Here is an 18,223-nt window from a genome sequence, read left to right on the forward strand (position 1 = left end):
AGTCACCGTCCCTGGAGGTGTTTAATGAAAGACTGCATGTGGCACTTGGTGCCGTGGTGCAGTTGACATGGTGGTGTTTGGTCATGGGTTGGACTCGATGGCCTCGGAGGTCTTTCCAGCCTCATTGACTCAGCGATTCAGCGAGCGTGAGCAGCGGCAGCGGGCAGGTGAGCGCTGAGGGCAGCGCGGTGACCTCTGAGGCAAAGGGCGGCCCTCAGCGCAGCCTCAGCCGCCGGCCCAGCGCCAGCCGGGTACTCGCGGGCGTGCCGGCAGCGCTGACCTTGCCCTTGCTGCTTGGCTCTTGAAGAATCAGAGGTAGCGAAGGTGAAAGACCCAACACGCCTGCCCCGTCGGCGGGCAGCTGGGACTGGGCAGCCGGAACCGGCCGCCTTCCCCCGGGGCGGAGCGCGGCCCTCGCCCCGCCCGTCCCGGCTCCGCCTGTCCCGGCGCCGCCGCTCGCTCCGCGCCTTCGCCATGGCCTTCGCCACCCGCCAGTTCGTGCGCGCCGCCTCCTCCGACGCCGCCACGGCGGCCGCCAAGAAGCTGCTCATCAAGCATGTCACGATCATCGGCGGCGGCCTCATGGGCGCCGGCATCGCCCAGGTGAGCGCGGTGCGGCGGCCCGGCCGCGGGGCGGGATGGAGCGGAGGCGCCATGGCGGCCGGGGCCCGGGGCGAGCCCTGCGGCCAGCGCGGGCCCTTCCCGGGCTGCTGCTCCTGCGGCCCGGAGCTCCGCTGGGGCTCTTCGCTCGGAGCTGAGCCCGGCCGTGGCGCTGCGCTCCGCGCTGTCCCTGGGCGGGAAGGGACGAGCTCTGGGGAGGGCGAGCGGTCAGCTGGCGGACCAGCGGTAATAAAACCCACAACTAAACGTAACAACCCTCCTGGCGCTTCTCAGGACGTGTTACAGTCAAACTCCTTCGCGCTTGCCTTCCCAGGCTGGGTTTGTGCGGGAAGCAGCGGCTGCGCCGGCTCTCGGCCGGGCTGGGCGGGACGCGCCCCTGCGCTTGCCTTGCCAGAGTGCCGCGGGTTTGGGCTCCGCTGCTGCCGCGGCGGGCTGCGAAACATTGCTGCTCTGCTTGCTCAACTCTCACACTTCTGATCTGCCCATCCTCAGGTCGGACGGCTTGGAGAGGAGAACCCAGGCTGATGGCTTAAATTGCTTAAGGTGGCTCTTAAGACAATGCGTGGGCTAATTGTAAACAGACAGTGGGACTGTGGAAATACGTGGAAAATGTTGGTTGGAAAGACCATTATTCTAACTTGGCAAGAGAGCAGATCTAGTGATTTTTTTTAGACGTTTTACATGCAGCAGCTAAAATGAGCATTTAGCTGTCATTCATCTTCAGAATAATGAAGTGGTTAATATTTAAACAGGACTTATTTTCCCAGAGTGTAACATCAGGCCTTTGGCTTTTAAGTTCACCTTTGGCTTGATAGCTTTAGGATATTAAATTGAAGAGTCCTTTCGGTGATTGAAAATTTTGGCACTTAATTAATTCAGAGAAAGAACCCGTTGTCCAGGATACCAGTGTAGTTCACAAACTTCACAAAGAATAAGGGGGGCAGGCAAACATCCGAGGGGAAACCGACAGTGAGGCTGGAGCTGTAGCGCATGAATAGCAGTTCTCCATTTCAATGAATTAATAGGTTTGCCTCTCAGAACTAAAGATTTCTTACATTCCTGGCAAATCTCTAGCAGATGGAAAACAGTGGCAATTTTTTTGCTAAGACAATAGTTGTTTGTTCTCTTTTCTGATAAAAACACTCCTCTGTATCATAATACTAAAGCTTGACGTTTCCATTGGAGAAGCATCAAAGAACAACTTAGAAAAGTGTTGTTCTCGTGTTTGAGGAAGATGCAGACTATGCAAAGCTTATAATTTTCCAGGTAAGTTTGCTGATCTTGTTCTGCTGGATTGCACATTTCCAGAGAGCAGCTTGTCACGAGAAACATGTCTGGTATTTGACAGTAACAGGGGTTGCAGGCCTCCACCACTGTTAAGGACTCAGGATTATTTTGCTGACCATTTGCCTCCAATTTATCAATCCAAACTTATCTCAAAGCAGAGGTCATTATAACACTGGTGTCTCCCCTGAACCCTATTAATAAAGCTGCTTTTCATCCCTTTTTGAGCACTTAAGAAATTGCATCTCCTGTTCTCCTGGCTTTTCATACTGTCAGTGAAGCAAGCCTCTGCTAAAGTGTATGCCTTTATTTGTATTTATTTGCTTTATTATAATTTATTTATAATTTTTGATTATGCTCTGTGAAAAGCACTTTTGTATGAAAAAAGCATTGACTCCCCAGCACTTGTGCTTCTTATTTGGAAACACATTCTTAAGATCATTGGATAGTAGAATTTAGGCAAGTGTGTGATTGAGTTGCCAGGAAATGGTATGATCCTGTCTCACTTACTTCCTCCCTGTCCATGTAAATATGGTGGGAAATGGGAGATGTTAGTTTTTCTAGGATTTCTCACCAGCTGGTCAGTGAGGTGTCATAAATGGATCCTCAGTGAAGCACCTCTAAAAATGTGCTTGGTAATGATTTTTCATCCTCAGATGAAAAATCGCCATTACAAATGATTAGCAACAGATGAAGTATTAGAAGTACAGGTTTGATTTAAGTGGTTTTTATGGAATGGCCCTAGTGAAAATAAAAAACTAAGTTGGATAAAGAAATGTCTGTCTGCAGACTGATCCCTTGTTAAAGCTCTACTGCTGCTGTGCAGTGACAATCTGGCATTTCTTTATTTGCTGGGTTAGTGAGGCAAATTGGATGAGAACATCACCATGCTTTTCTTCATGAGATAGCTGCACTTTCCACTTCAGCTAGCTGTGTTGGAGTGGGTCTTGTGGGTGCATGAGTCTTGAGTCATCACATGTAGGGTTAAATGCAAGGTAAAAGATTGCAGAAGGGAAGCTCTGAAGTTGAGTCACTTTAAAACCATCAGTGGAACTGTGTTTTAATGTTTGTTTTACACAGTTACTAAATCACAGCTCTATTAGTTCAAGGATTCTAGAAGTGAAGAGAGGCTGTTGTTAACTAACAAGAGGAACATAAATAAAGTAAAAGTGAAGTAACAGATAATGAGCACTTGATCTTTAATGTGCTGATGCTGTGTGAGACAGTGATGTTACATGTTTGAAATTAATTTGAATGCCAACCAAAAGGCAATCCAGTAGTGACTGTGTGTAGCTGAGCCAGTGTTTGCACCAAGTGCAGAGTAGGGAGGCTTTGCAGCCATTCTTGTCTGTGAGGAATCCTGGAGTGGCAAATGTCCACTGCTGCTCCCAGCTTCTCTGTCCCAGCTTCACCTTCTGTTGTTGCAGGGACATGCTCATGGCCTGGCAGCAGAGCTGTGTTCTGGGGACACAGGGTTGGCCATCCCCTGTGCCACCTGCTCACCCTGCCAGCATTCCAGTTTTGGTCTCCACAGCCCTTTTTCCTTACAAGATCCAAGGCTCTCAGCTAAAACATTTGTTCCTTTCAAGACAGCAGTTTATTCTGTAGCCATGGCCACAGAATTTAGATGCCTTGAGACACAAGATTCTGCAGACAGTGTGAGGGAGAGATTTCTTTTTCCTTCAAGTTGTTTGAGACTTTTATCCCTTGAAGCATCACCCCAGCTGTATACAGGCTTTTATGATTTTTCTAGTCAAGTGTATTTAATTCAATGTATTCTAGCTCTCTTTTGCCTAAATGCCTGGCATGTTGTCTGTCAACAGAAATGAATATGGTTGATTATTTTGTGACATTGAGTTGAATTTTTGTTTTCTTTTAACTTCCAGGTTGCAGCAGCCAGTGGTCACACTGTGGTATTAGTTGACCAGTCAGATGAAATCCTTAAAAAGTCTACAAAAGGAATTGAAGAGAGTTTGAAGAGAGTGATAAAGAAGAAGTTTGCAGATAAGCCTGAGGTTGACACCTTTATTCTTTATTCCTCTAGGAAAACTGGGAAGAATAAAAGCTGCCATATTGAAGTTATGATATTGCAGCTATGCATTATAGAGCATGTTATTATACTTGCTTAAAAGGGAAACTTTTTTCCCAGTGTGCTCAAGAACCTGGACTTTCAGTTTGTTTTTTATTTTTAATTTATGGAGGTTGAAAGATGTGTTACCTCATTTTCTTTCCTTAATAAACTTCAGCTTTAAGCTAAAGATTTAAACCAACTTAGCAATCTTTTAAAACGGATGCTAAGTGTGAAATGGAATAAAATTATTTACCTTAACTTAAAAGCAAGCAGTCTTTGAGTGCTTACCTGGGAATGCACCCATTTTGTCCAAAAGCAAATAGTAACAAAATTGTCTTAATACCTGAGTAAGGAGTCTTTTTTTTTTTTTTTTTTCTCCTCCTAATACTTGGGCACAGGATTACTGCAAAGGAAATGAGTGTGCAAGTGACATGTGTTGGATTTATAACTTTGCACTTGCATTGCTGAGGAAGTCTTGCCTACAGCCAGCCACTGTGGTGCAGTTGATGAGTCTAGCTTTGCTTCTCTGAATTCCTCAGCAGATTCATTTGTTCTTTTGATACATATTAACATATACAATGTACACTGGTATTGATCATTGCCAGAAAATGATGCATCAGAGGAAGGAAGTAAAAAGGGCTTGCTTGCAGGAGTATGGAAGTGCCAGGATAAGTAGAGCATTATGGAGAGCCTTTTAATCAAAAAGAAAACTATCCACATAATACTTGCACTTTTTGTATGACATTATATTCTACCATATAGAGTTTTTTTTTATTTTTACTGTGTCTCCATGTACCCTTGGCTAAAAGTCTTGCGTTTCTGTTTGATTTCTGCCCTCATAAACTACGTCAACAGATTTACTAGTGAGGAAACATTTTTCCCCACTTTTTCACTGAAACTGTAGCCACTGATTGACCAACCAGGTGATCACTCAGACTCTTGTGCTGAAGGTTGGACTACAGCCAAGAAATTCCTGAAAGAATGAGTTTAAAGGTCTCCTATTTGCTTCAAAACAGATTTGCTTGGCTAGGAAAACTTTGTCACTGGAAAGCATTATACCTCTACACACTTAGAACCTTCTCATTGACTTGGGAATGTGGCAGACTGCCTGCATTTTGGGGGGAGGTCAAAACCACCAGATAACATAAGGGGATTCACATATAAAAGTAAATTAAATCACTGTAAACAGACATTACAGCTGCTTGAAAATGTTTCAGGCTGGTGCTGAGTTCATTCAGAAGACCTTGAAGAACCTCACAACGAGCACAGATGCAGCATCAGTGGTCCACAGCACAGATTTGGTGATAGAAGCCATTGTGGAGAACCTGGAAGTTAAAAATAAACTCTTCCAGACGCTGGATAAGTTTGCTCCAGAGTATGTATATTTTTCCTGTTACATTTTGAAACTTAGACTATTTTCTGCTTTTCCACTCACAGTTAGTTCTCTGTTTTCTCAGCTGCTTTATTTAAGAATGAGTTTTGCTGTCTTAGACTAGCTCCAGACTATTATGTTGGTGTGGAATAGTTGTGCCAGGTGCATAGGTTATAAACATTCCCAGGTGTGTTGCATTGCTTCATTTGCTTGTTGCATTGCTTCATTTGTTGTTCCAGGTGTGTTTAGTCATTAGGGTTGCCTATCTACTTGGCACTTTCAAATCTTAATCCAACTACAAATGCAGAACAGTAGAACTGACTTGTTCCAGTGGACATGAGTTACTGTTAATGTTGTGTTCCTGTACTTAAATTGGGAATTGGAATTATAAAGTATTTGTTTCCAGCACACCTGTCATAAACAAGTTCTAAGTCTCAGTCAGCTCAATAATGTCTTAAGTGAACTAACTTTACTTTGTATTACAGGAGTTAGGAAACAGCCAATGATGGTTATTGTGTGTGATGTAAAAGGGTAAATAGTATTTTAGTAGGTACTCATTCAGTTACATAAAGTCCCTGGAAATGTCCTTGAACTATATTTGATAACTGTTGGAAGCTACTGTTGAATATTATCCAAAGCCAAAAATGCTGTTAAGGTGAGCATGCAGTCTCAGAAATTCGAGCCATGTAATTGATGAGTCAGGATCACAAGACTTTGACTGCTTGTTGAGATTTTAACTAGTGCAGGTAAATTTGGGGGTATTGGCTAAGAGATATTCTGGAATGTCTGACCTGTCAACTGGGCAAGCTGTGGCTTGAATATCATATCAAGGGAAAAAAGATTTTATCATTAGTTGACTTCAGCCTGGGGAGATTTTCAGGCTTTCTCCTCCTGTCAGTAATTAAAATTACCTGGTAATTTTGAAAACAGTAAATGATCACAAGCAGCCATGTACTGAGCACAGGGTAACTTGCCATTACCCTGACACACAAAAGTAAATAGATGCCTTCAACGTTTATGAGAGTACCTTGTTGTGGTTGGTTTGTGTGTTTGTGCCTATTTTGTGCAAACAGTCCATTGGTTGGCCAAGTATTTAATGAGCAAATTGGAGTGTACTAAATGGTAAACTGTTAAAACCAGTCAGCAAGGAAATGTGGGCACGGGGACTTGGAGCCTCACTTAAAAATATGTGTGTTTGGAACACCTGAGCTATTTTTTGGAAGACTGAGCTGTTTGTCAGCATAGCTGCTGTAAAACATTGGATTTTACATCACAGTGTTCAAAGATACTGGGGTTGTTAAAATCTGCTCCTGCCCATTGTGAAAGGGATGATTTTGCAGAGTTGGGAAAAATGGCTAAGACAAGAAGCCTTCCTTTTTAAGGGGATATTTGGAAGCTATTATAAGCATACAGGTATCTTATGTGTAGGATAAAGGAAGTTTAGGTGGGTGGCAAAAAAAAACAGGTTGCAGTGTTGAAAGTCTAGATCAAAAACTGGTAAAATAGTGAAACTTAGTAGTCAGGTGTTTAAAATATTAGCCTTGGATACAAAAGGTAATTTGTAGCTGTGAGAGTGTATAGAGTTGCAGATGGTGTGTTTAGTGTGGGGAAAGACAGAAACCTGTAGCGAGTTTTTTTCCATGTGTTAGAAGGAAGCAGTAGGCTTTACTCATCCCACATGGCACTGTGCTGGAATAGAAATCTCTCCCTGTCAGTGCAAGCATTCTATAGCCTTTTCTAAGATTGAATAGTTCAACATTTATAAACCTATTGTATGAACTAACTGTTGTGTCAGCTCAGTAGGGGTGGTAGACTTGTGGTTAATTGGTAACAAAGACAGGCTTTGTTTAAAGACAGCTTTGGATGTCAGGAGGAACTTTGCTTCTGAGGGCCTCTGAGCATTGGTGGCCCTCTGAAGTGTGGGTTATAGGGAGAGACCAGGATGCTGTGAAGGAAGGACTCGGGTTCATTCAAATCTCAGGACTTCCCAGAGGGGTGGATGACAGAAGGTGGAAATGTGAGGGGCTATGTATGACAGTTGTTCTGACAAGATGAATTCTGCCTATGAAATGCAAGATGTGTGAAACCCTGCATTTTTCTTCTTTTGTGATGTATTTCATGTTTCTTACATTTCCTCAGCTGCAACATGTACTTGTTCATCTCCCATTTTTGCACTATGGAAACATCTCTGAGGAAAATAAATAAGTCTGGGAACTGCAAAAAACCTGAAGTATTACAATAGCACAATTAACTTAATTCCTTTTCCTTTTCTTATAAAGTAACTGTAATTCTTCTGAAAGTGGATCTAAACATGTAGGGGATGGGAAAGCTATTCTTTTACTGAGAGAAGTTGTATTTGTGAGTGGGGAGCAAATTTCTCATGAGTGTTCAAATCAAATGTAATAAGCCAGGAGCATTTGGAAACCCCAGAGCACCTTGGAAACTCAGAGTATTCCCCATCTGGGTAACTGTCCAGGTGAAACAGTGGATGCTGTTTCTTGGGTGCCATTAGTCTGAGAACATACTGGTTTATGTTCTCAGAGCAAAACTTTATGTTCTTGCAGCTTTGCAAAACGTGGAAGGCAGAATTGTATGTTCTATTCCTCTCAGTATTAAACTCACCATATTTGGTATTTATTACTGTGTTACATGGTCATCATCTTTGGACCAGAGTAAAGCATTTCTACCCATTCTTCAGTTCTGTTTTCCTTTTCTAGAATGGAGTTAGTCTTGCATTTCCATTTTGAAAAAGATCAGGCTAGGATTTTTGTAGAAGCTGCAGCACTTTTCCAGACAGGGTTGTAACAAATATGACAAAAGAACTTTTGCATTTCCAGTTTAAGAACTTTTCTGTACTTGTTTTCTGTTTTCTTCTGGGATTGTAGGAAATGCCCATCAATATCCCTCGGTCTAGGATTTGCCTTTAGATGTGGAAACTCAGCTTGGACCTGGCCAGTGTTTTTCAGCTGTTCACTGTGTTCGAATGAATGCGTTAAAAAACTGTTAAAAAAAGAAGTATTACTCAGTGTTTGCTGTGTAAGGCAGCTGGACTGTAAGAGCTGGATTTATTGGAAATATTTATTAAGGTTTCTCTTGTGTTGGGCTCCACTTTTGACGTCTTTCCCTGAGCCACTAGATGGCACCAAGAGAAAGCACTCTGCTGCTGGGAAAGCCATTTCTATACTTCACTAATTCTGGCTTCCCAAAGCCTCCCAACTCTGCTGCCATCTGAAGCATGGACTGTGTAATTCTGAGTCACAGAGGCATGAAAATTCTATTCTAAACTCAATGAAATCAATTGGTTGGTCAGAGAAGAAAATGTAACTAAAACACACTTATTCACAGTGCAAATCCAATGCTTTTCTTTTTTCCAAGGCTTTCTGTTGTGTGAGGCTACAGATGAAGTAGTGAGGTAAAATCTCTGAAGTGAACTCAGACATAAACCTAGCAATTATATTTCACAAATCAATGTGCTTCTTTTTTATATAAGCATTTTAATTTTTACATACAGTGCAGAAAGTAAGTGACTTTTGTATTCACTGACCTTGCAAGGTCAAAACTATGAAATGTAGAATGCTCCTTTTAGTACCTCACCTCAGACCAGTATAAGGCCACTTTATGGTGGAGAGATAATAAAAGAATATTTGTAAGAAGAATAAGCAGGCATTTTCAGGACTTTTTATTTCTTCACTAAAACAAAAAAGAAAACATAATAAAAATGTTTTCTTTGAATGTTGAAATGTTTTCTTTAATGCCACTATAAGATATCACCATGACTTGGACATAACTTTCCTGAAAGCTCTGTTGTAAAGCTCAGTTACATCTTAGTACAATGTAAGCAAAATATCAACATAGATAAACATTTGCTGAGTCCAGTAAGATCATATAAATATGTCTGTTACATATTTATACATTCAAGGTGGTTTTATGCAAAACAGAAAGGGATGGTAGGATGCAGTCCAAAGTGAAAGGTAGGTTTTAATCTCTAATTTAGTTTCTGATTTTCTGATTCGAAGAAAAAGCCATTTCTCTAAGTTTTTGTTGTGATAGCAGGGCTGTTGAGGGTCTGAGATATTTCTGGGACGACAAACCCAAACAAAATACTCAAACCATTATGAATTGCAGTTAGTAAATTTGGTTTATGTCTGGAGAAGGACTTCACGTGTGTCTTAAAATTCTTAGCATTTTGTTGATCCTTTGTGGTGTCCTATGCACGTCAGGTTTTACATTTTCTCTGGGTTTTTTTCCCTATTAAATCTTTGCTCTGGTTTGCTCATCTTGTCTATCATTGATAATTTCAAAATAAAGTAGATTGCAAATTTTCTGTATGACTCCAAAGTGCATTTTTGACATGGCATATGATTGGGTTTCAATAAATGTATAAATGTGTTTAACAACAAATAAAAATACCCTTAGGTTTCCAGGATTGCTGAAAGAATTACCTAGAATGGATTTGGGGAGTGAAATAAAATTTTCTAATTGCACAGTCCTTTTTCCTAGCCCCTAATAAAAGCATTCAATATAATTCCTCAGGAATCAGAAAGTCACACAGTCTTTGCAGTGGGTATTTGATTAAATTGCTGTGCTTGGACCTCAGCAAAAGGACTGTGATAAACTGCAGGGATATTTCTGAGAATTCTTGCCTGGTTTGCCAATGGATGTCTATTTATGTTTAGTGCCTCAGTCTCCTACTGTCCTTCATGCAATCTATGTATTTCTTATTCCCAGGCACACGATATTTGCAAGCAACACTTCATCCTTGCAAATCACAAAGATGGCAAATGCAACCACCAGGCAGGACCGATTTGGTGGTCTCCATTTCTTCAATCCTGTGCCTATGATGAAGCTTGTGGAGGTGAGTGTCCTGTGTGCATGCCTTACAGGGGCTGCTATCATCATGTTCCATCAGCTACAGCTGCAGCCCAGCAGTGCAATTGTCAGCAGTGAGATTTCACTTAGATTGACAGAGCAGATCTCAGTTTGCAGCTGCTCTGATATGGAATTTGCTACCTCTAATGATTAGAGGGTACTGCAGTCTCTGGTGAGGGGCAGGTTTAACAGACAGAGGTAACTCCTTCAGTCTCAAGGCTCCTGAGTTCCCCACTGAACTGCCAACAGAGGTGCTGTTTATAGCCATCATTTCAAGCAGGGAGGCTTATTCATAGGAATTGCTGGTACTAGTGTAGAAATAAATAGAAAATGGCAGGAGATTAAATCTTATTGTCTTGTCACTTTTCAAACGAAGTCAGTTGTGTTTGTTTCAATATTTCCAGTGCTACAGGCTGGGGAAGAGGGGCTGGAAATCTGACCAGAGGAAAAGGATCTGGGAGTGCTGGCTGACAGCTGCTGAGCATGAGCCAGTGTGTGCCCAGGTGGCCAAGAAGGCCAATGCCATCCTGCCTTGTGTCAAAAATAGTGTGGCCAGCAGGACCAGGGCTGTGACTGTCCCCCTGTATTGGGCACCGGTGAGGCCACACCTCAAATGCTGTGTCCAGTTCTGGGCCTTTCACTGCAAGAAAGACATTGAGGTGCTGGAGTGTGTCCAGAGAAAGGAAACAGAGCTGGTGAAGAGTCCAGAGAGTAACTCACAGGAGGAGCAGCTGAGGGAGCTGGGATTGTTTGGCTTGAGAAAAGGAGGCCAAGGAGAAACCTTATCATTCCCTAAAATTATCTGAGAGGGGGTTATAGAGAGGTGGAGTAGCTGCTAGAACTTCTTGTATCAGGAGCTAGGGCTGTTTAAATGGGTCTCTAGGGTGATGTCATTGTGTTTCCCAAGACAAGAGACTATTTAGCTTTTAGAGTTATTTTGATACACTATAATCTCTTAAGTGTGCTTTCAAAGAATGGTTCCTTTTACCATCCTTCCATAGTGGCTGAGTGGGAAAGTGTCTTAAAGAAACACAACATTGCAAAATGGTGTATCTGTGTGTAAAATAGTGTTCTGTGTCTGTTACATATTTATACATTCAAGGTGGTTTTCTGCAAAACATTTTGTGAATTTCTGGAAGAGTGTTCGGATTACATTGCTGCAATGGGAAAATGGGAGACATTCTGCTCATTAATATGCTTATGCTCTCTCTACCTTCCCTGCACCCAGGTCATCAAGACTCCAATGACCAGCCAAAAGACTTTTGAATCACTTGTGGATTTCAGTAAAGCAGTAGGAAAGAGTCCTGTCAGTTGTAAGGTGAGTACATTTTGACAGTATACTGTTCAGAGGGTCTGTCCTTGTAGCCTGTTAATTTTAAGGTGGTAGGTTTTAGTAGATGTATTTAGTAGATGCATGAGCACTTCAAAAATTTCTAGGCTGCATCTTGTCCAGTTTGTCTTCATAATTAAAAGTAATTTGACAAAGAAAACACCCACATTTACCACAAATTCTTCCAAGTCCAGTGACTCTGGACATCTTGTCTAGAGCAGCAAAACTCACAGGTATCAGAGCTTACTGTTATGGAGTCTTTTTTTCAAGTCCTGCAGAAGTGTAGACTGGAGAGTTTAAGCAGGAGTTCATCTTTAGCCATGCTAGAGACAAAACTGCTGCCTCTTGTACTGTGAGGCAGTTTGCTGGATCCTTCATGGTGTGTGCTCATTGCAAGGTTTTCTTAAGACTGCAGTAACTAGACACATATTCATCTTAATTTCTTCTCAGCTTTGGTTTATTTTCTCTAGAGAAACACCCTACTTTGAAAGCTCACTTTTTCTGAATCCATTAAGCTGTGGTCTGGATAGCTTTATGCAAGCTACTGCTTTGGGTTTCACAGCCCTCAGGAGACAGCTGATAATAAAAAGAAGGGCCTGCAATCTGGTAGTTACTGGATTAATTAATTCAGCTGCAGGATGCTGGACTCTGATTCTAGCTATGTTCTCTAAATTCTGGCTAAATTGTTCTGTGGCCTTAGCTGACTTTTTTCCCATTTCTGTCACAGTTTAGTACCATGCAATGTGCAGAATATAGGAAGAATTGTTATAAATTAGCTTGGATAGAGAATAATGCATTATTCATGCCTGAACTTTTTTTTTTTTTTTTTAAATTCTTGCTTATAGAAGAAACATTGCTTGGGATTCTCTGGATTAAATACTGAGATAAAGTGGAATGAATAATAAATATCTGAAACAGTAGTAATATACAGAATAATATTATATTTGCAGAACTCTTTCTCTTGTTTTTGATTGATTCTGCTTTTGATTGATGCTTGTGCAAAAGAAGTTTTGTGTTCATTTGTTACCTTCTGACAGCATGTGTCTTATCTTTTCATTGTCAGTGTTGATGTTTGCTGTTAAAGCTATCCTAACTTTCAAAAGTATGGATCACCAGTGAGCAGTGGGGGAGAAGCAGACTATTTAGTCAGGAGTGCTTCTGGTAGTAGACACACACCAAAAAAACTTTCTAGGGAAGAATTGCTTTTCTCCTAACTTCAGGAAATTGTATCATTAGACTCTTGATAAAGAAAAGACTAGCCATATTAAATTGTTTTAAGATGGATTGCTTTGACTTGTAGTAGTCTTATTATTCTCAGTCATGATGACTGTTTATATGCCATTCCTTAATGTTAATATGCCATTTCACAATGTTTTATGCTTTACTACTGAGCAGAAAAATTAAATGAAAAATACAGATCAGAAAGTATCTTAAGTAATGATACAATAAGTGTCTTCATCCACTTGTTTTATTTGTCACATAGCATTGAGTGTAGTTCTGGTAAAGAGTGTTGACTTAGAATACCTTTTTTATTTTTCATAGGACACTCCAGGGTTTATTGTAAACCGTCTCCTGGTGCCGTATATGATGGAAGCTATTCGTCTTTTTGAGAGAGGTACTTGGTGGGATATTCACTTCAAGGGAGGTTGACATATAACACTACTAAATGTAACATTGCTTCAGAAAAGCCATGGGATTCCCTCAAAATTTTCAGACATGAAAAGCTGGAAATGAATAGAGAATGTTAAATATGAGCCAACATGTGTAGCTGGAAAGGCCTTGCCTTCTCTTTGAAATTATGCAGAGTCAGGTTTTGCAGAGTTGGAAGGTACTTGTGTGTGAAACCCCTGGTGGTGGAAAATATTTCTGGCTAGGAGGTGACAAGGTGAGTGGAGAACCATTGTAAAAACATCCATTGCCACCTGTTCAGGAGCTTTCCTCTCTCTGTCCCAGGAGACATTGATAAAAGTGATTGAAAGTCCCACAATGGGACTGTTAGTAAAGTTCTCCTGAGTTCACTCATATGGGGCTTGTGAAATAAACCCCCAGTTTCGAGGTAAGTGGTGTAATAGTGTCACATTGTGGTACTGGTACTGAAGTGATTTCAGCTCAGCTACTGCCACATAAAACTTTCTGTTCCCCTTCTGTGTTGATTTTTAGACATTGGTTCTTCAGGAACTCCTGTCTCACTGCTGGTCTCTTTTACATTAATATGTAGGTAAAAATAATTATGAATCCCCAAAGAACCACTGAATTTTTCAAAGCATTGAAGCTTGTTTTGAAAAGAAGCCAATAATGAATGTAGTGGATAAAGATGAAATTACAGACTATAATTGCTTTTATTTCAAGTTCTCTGCTCATAGCTCTGTGCTACTAAGAATGTCATTTGAAACATTTTGTTTTTGAAATCACTGCCTTTTTACAGATGAAAGCACTCCATTTTCAGGATTCCACCAAGTATGCTTTAAATATTAAAAATCTCTTTTAAAGCACATGGAAAGGATGGTTTGATTTCTAAAAAAAAGTAAAACAACACTACTTGTTTATCCATCAACAGATGTACCTAATTACATCTCAAAGGGAGAAAAGAGCAAATTTAGTGACTTGAAAGGCAAAGGCATGAATGTGAGGGGGCATTATTTTTTTAGAAAAAGTCACAGTTTTGAATAAAGTGTATGGGTGTTTCAGTGTGTTTAAAAGAGGTGCCTTTGTTAAGTGACATGTATCATTGTGCATATTTCAGGAGACAACAGAACTTTTTAATTAAATGCAGGAGAAAACAGTTACTGGGTTTGAATGTTAAAACCGAGTGCTTTTGCCTAAGCAAAACAATATTTCAATTTAATCTTTATTCTTTTTGTATCTTCTCCCACAGTATGATATTTACAAAATTGCTAAATTTCATTTGTGACTTTTTAACTTCAGTGAAATCGATTTAAAAAGCTACTTGATGTCATGGGAAGGTTGATGGCTGTCTTTTAATTCATATGTTTGAGTGAATCAAGTTAAATTTCTATCATATCTCTTGTGTTTATTCTCAGAGTAGACACTTGAGCCAGATTGTCATCTACATTAAATGAAATTGTGTCTCTTTCCTGGTAACCCCAAGCACTGAAATGCCATTTTATTGGGCTAGTCCTTGCATTTTTATTTGTACAAAATCTCATTCTTTTAAATGTGCACTTTTGCTTAAGCAATGTACCTTTAGTAAATTAACAATGAGTTAAGCGGGTCTTATTGTAAATATTAATGTATAGTGGTCTGTACTGCTCTGCCCTTAGTGGAAAAACTAAAAAGCAGTCAGCTGAGTTTCTATGGAAGTCTGCTTTATACTAGGAGAGACCAGAATGAGCTAGGGATATAGCCCTTGTTTGCTCTTTTACTGCTTTTTATTGTGCTGTAATTAAACTGTCGGGTGGCCTAGTACCAAGTTTGACAAAGTGGGACAAATCTGTTGAGGGAACAAGTCTGTATACCTCCATCAGCTGCAAGTGAGTTGAGAGTTTAGCTGTGTTTGAATTTGGGGAACTGAAATTATGCTAGAATTAGGTAAGACTACTCTCCACAGCTTCTCAGAAATAAAATGTGGCTTAAAAAAAACATTGTCAGCTTTAAAGAGTAAAAGGAGGTATATAAATTATTACTTCCTACAGAACTGTCACTGAAGTTGTTACCTTTACAAGAGATTTTGTAAATTTATTTCAAGGGCTCTCTGATCTTAAGCATATAAATTGCAGAAGCCTCTGTGTCTGCCACGCTGCCGGACACCGTGCATGCCTGTGCGCAGTGAGCACGGAGGTTACTTAACAAGGACCTCTGGGGTTTGTATAACTTCATCCTTTTTGTAGCATCTGCAGAGAAAGTGCACTGCCTTTCTCAAAATATGAGTTAGAGGTATGCAGTAGAGATGCATCTGCTTTGATGACAGTCTAAAATATGTATTCCCAGCTAAAGAATGAGGTTAAAGTTACTGTGACAATGTGGCAGTGCAGGATTTGTATTTTTATAGGCTCAGACTGAAGTAGATGTAACAAATTTCTGATAATTTTGATTATTTCTTTTTAAATGATTTTGGAATTCATGAATTCATATGCACCTGTGCAGTCATTTCAGGTTTCTGTTATCTGCCATCTCTGATTCCAACAGATATCCTCTGGTGATAGGTGCTGTAGCTAAGCATGTTACTCAGATGCTCCTGCCCCCCTCTCCATGCCTGCCTTACCCATCAGCTGGATATCACTTGTGTTCTGGCAGCTGTAGTGTAAGGGTAGCTCTGTCCTGTGCTTCGTTCAAAAGCTGCTGCTGATCTCATGGAGCTGAAATTGAGTTGTTTCCTTACTTACCCTGTTCTGCTGCCTCTAAAAGAAGCTCTTGTTTCTTCATAGTGACCAGTTCTTCCTTTAGTCATTCTGATAGGGTCAGCATGGTAGCTGTGGCTCCATCAGCAGTGCAGTGCTCTGTATTGAAATGCAAGAGGAAACCAGGAAAATAGAAAGCAGGCCTGCAGGGCTTGGTTTTTTTTTCTTTTTTTGTGAGAGGTTCAGCTATATGCTCCAGCATGTGTATGCTGACTCCAGTTTTTGTGGCTGTGAAACATGCAGAGATTTCTGTGAAGAGCTGCACCAGGGTGAAATAACACCCTGTTAATTATTTATAAGTGGTGCCAAGGAGATGTGGAATCTTCTCTGTTCCTCAAACTGTCAATCTTTTCTCTAGGAGATGCATCAAAGGAAGATATTGATGTTGCTATGAAGCTTGGGGCTGGCTATCCCATGGGTCCATTTGAACTGCTGGACTATGTTGGGTTGGATACCAGTAAATACATTATAGATGGTACTGCATGCTTCTTTTTTTCTGCTTTTCCACTTTCTAGCTAAATTGTAGATGTTTTAATGCAAATGTGACTCTTTATTATTTAAACTGAATGTTTATGGTATAGCCTTTGAACTGTTGAGGAGAAAGGATTCAGCTGTTAGGATTCAGCTCAGAATGCTGTGTGAGTACAGCATTTGTACTGCATGCCTGTACCCTTTGTACTTGGGGACAGAACAGTGGTGGCTTTGCTGACTTCATCAAGTGCTGTTGGAAAATAGTAATGATATTAACATTAATGGTACTTTGTATTACTAAAAAGAATCAGTGGGAAGGGTGACGTACTAGAGGTGAGGAATTCTGTGAAAATCGACAAATGTTGAGATTCCCTATCCTTTTTCTACCAGCCATATTTTCATTCTTAATTAAAAAGAAACCCAGCAAATATCTCAAAAGATGTAAGTGAACCATCTCCATGTCACTTCAGTTAATAAGTGGGCGAATGTCAATACTGTAACAAAAACTTAAATAATGGTGATGACTTGTTGATGGTTGTTGTGTTCTTTTGAATGAGCAGCTTAAACATTCTCTGAGGCAGAATGTCACTTTGAGGATGGCATTTTCAGTGGAACCTCTTTTCTCTTAGTACTGTGGAGTAGTGTTACATTGTTCTAAGTTACCACGTGTTTTGCAGGTAGAAATTCAACTTGGGATTTCTTTGCACTTGAATTTCTTTTCAGCAGAGCCTTTATTTTATTTCCTTGTACTTAACTATGTTTCAAAAGTTCTTAATTGTTTTGAAAAATCCTCAATTGTGGAGACTATAAGGTGTTTGGAGTACACTGAGCCTGAAGACTAATTCTTAGATTAGTGCATAATCATCAATACTGATCTGGGCTTTATGGAGCTGTACTGCAGGGTCTCAGAGAGCCTAGAATAGGTTCCAGTCCTTCTTCAGTTTTCTGACCTTCGAATGTTTTTCTAAGGAGATGCTGATCTCTATTATCTTTGCATGTAAACAGAACTGTTACTAATTCATCCACTTCCCTTCCTTTCCAGGGTGGCATTCATTAGAGCCCAACAATCCTCTTTTTGCACCCAGCCCACTCCTGAATAAACTGGTAGAAGAAAAGAAGCTGGGTAAAAAGACTGGAGAAGGATTTTACAAATACAAATGAACTCCAGACCTGAAGAGGTGTTAAGCAATCTGTATATGCTATTCAGCATTGCCATAATCCAGGTGTTTAAACCTTCCCAAGGGTGGCACAAGCTGCATTTAGAACATAACTCACTTGTGAACTGAGTGATTGCACTAGTTAACTATGGTCAAAGCTTGATTTGGTAGATTGTTTTTTTTCTTGTAATTCCAAAAAATTTTCAATGTACAGTGCCTTCATGAAATGTTGATTTTTCTCAGGTGCAGTACAGAATGACAAGTGAATTTATGTATTTGAAACGTTATTATATTGATGGGGAAAATCCTAAAAATAACTTCATTTTCTTAAAAATAAAACTTTCAACAATTTTGTATTGAGTGTGAGGGCTTGCAGTTGTATCTTGGATGGAGCCCACAGGATGGCAGCCTCTTCCCACACTGACAAATGCAGCCTGGAAAGGCAGTGGGTTGTTTTGTTAGGATTTTTCTTAAGTGCACTGCTAAGCTGTAGATGTAAAATACAGTGCCTTGACCAATAATGTTTTGAAGGACATATTTACAAACAAATAAAAGAATCCCACAAAGGCAAGCTGCTCCCCAAACAGAAGATTCCCAATAGAACAGTTAAAAGCAGAGGCTTTGATTTGTATTGGGATTTTCTGTCATTTTCAATTAGTGGTTGAGGGCCTACTTTTGCTACGTGCTGTA

General features: G+C 40.5%; 1 protein-coding gene across 1 annotated transcript; it reads left to right on the plus strand.

Annotated features, from left to right (window-relative positions):
- Positions 1–440: 440 nt before the first annotated feature.
- HADH (hydroxyacyl-CoA dehydrogenase) lies at positions 441–17,887 on the plus strand. The gene is made up of 8 exons (XM_054294392.1): positions 441–603; positions 3,792–3,920; positions 5,194–5,351; positions 10,077–10,203; positions 11,446–11,535; positions 13,090–13,162; positions 16,264–16,380; positions 17,419–17,887. Exons 1-8 carry the CDS (start codon positions 475–477, stop codon positions 17,535–17,537), a joined length of 942 nt encoding a protein of 313 aa, XP_054150367.1. The 5' UTR covers positions 441–474; the 3' UTR covers positions 17,538–17,887.
- The last annotated feature ends 336 nt before the right edge of the window (positions 17,888–18,223 follow it).

This window comes from Melozone crissalis, unplaced genomic scaffold (genome assembly GCF_028551555.1).
Source record: "Melozone crissalis strain CALT ecotype California unplaced genomic scaffold, PUWL_Pcris_2 ptg000006l_1, whole genome shotgun sequence".
NCBI classification, from domain to species: domain Eukaryota; kingdom Metazoa; phylum Chordata; class Aves; order Passeriformes; family Passerellidae; genus Melozone; species Melozone crissalis.

Coding starts and splice junctions, on each gene's coding strand:
- HADH (XM_054294392.1), top strand. CDS start 475: ATGGCCTTCGCCACCCGCCAGTTCGTGCGCGCCGCCTCCTCCGACGCC. Junction 604..3,791: donor TGGGCGCCGGCATCGCCCAG/GTGAGCGCGGTG, acceptor TTTAACTTCCAG/GTTGCAGCAGCCAGTGGTCA. Junction 3,921..5,193: donor AGTTTGCAGATAAGCCTGAG/GTTGACACCTTT, acceptor AAAATGTTTCAG/GCTGGTGCTGAGTTCATTCA.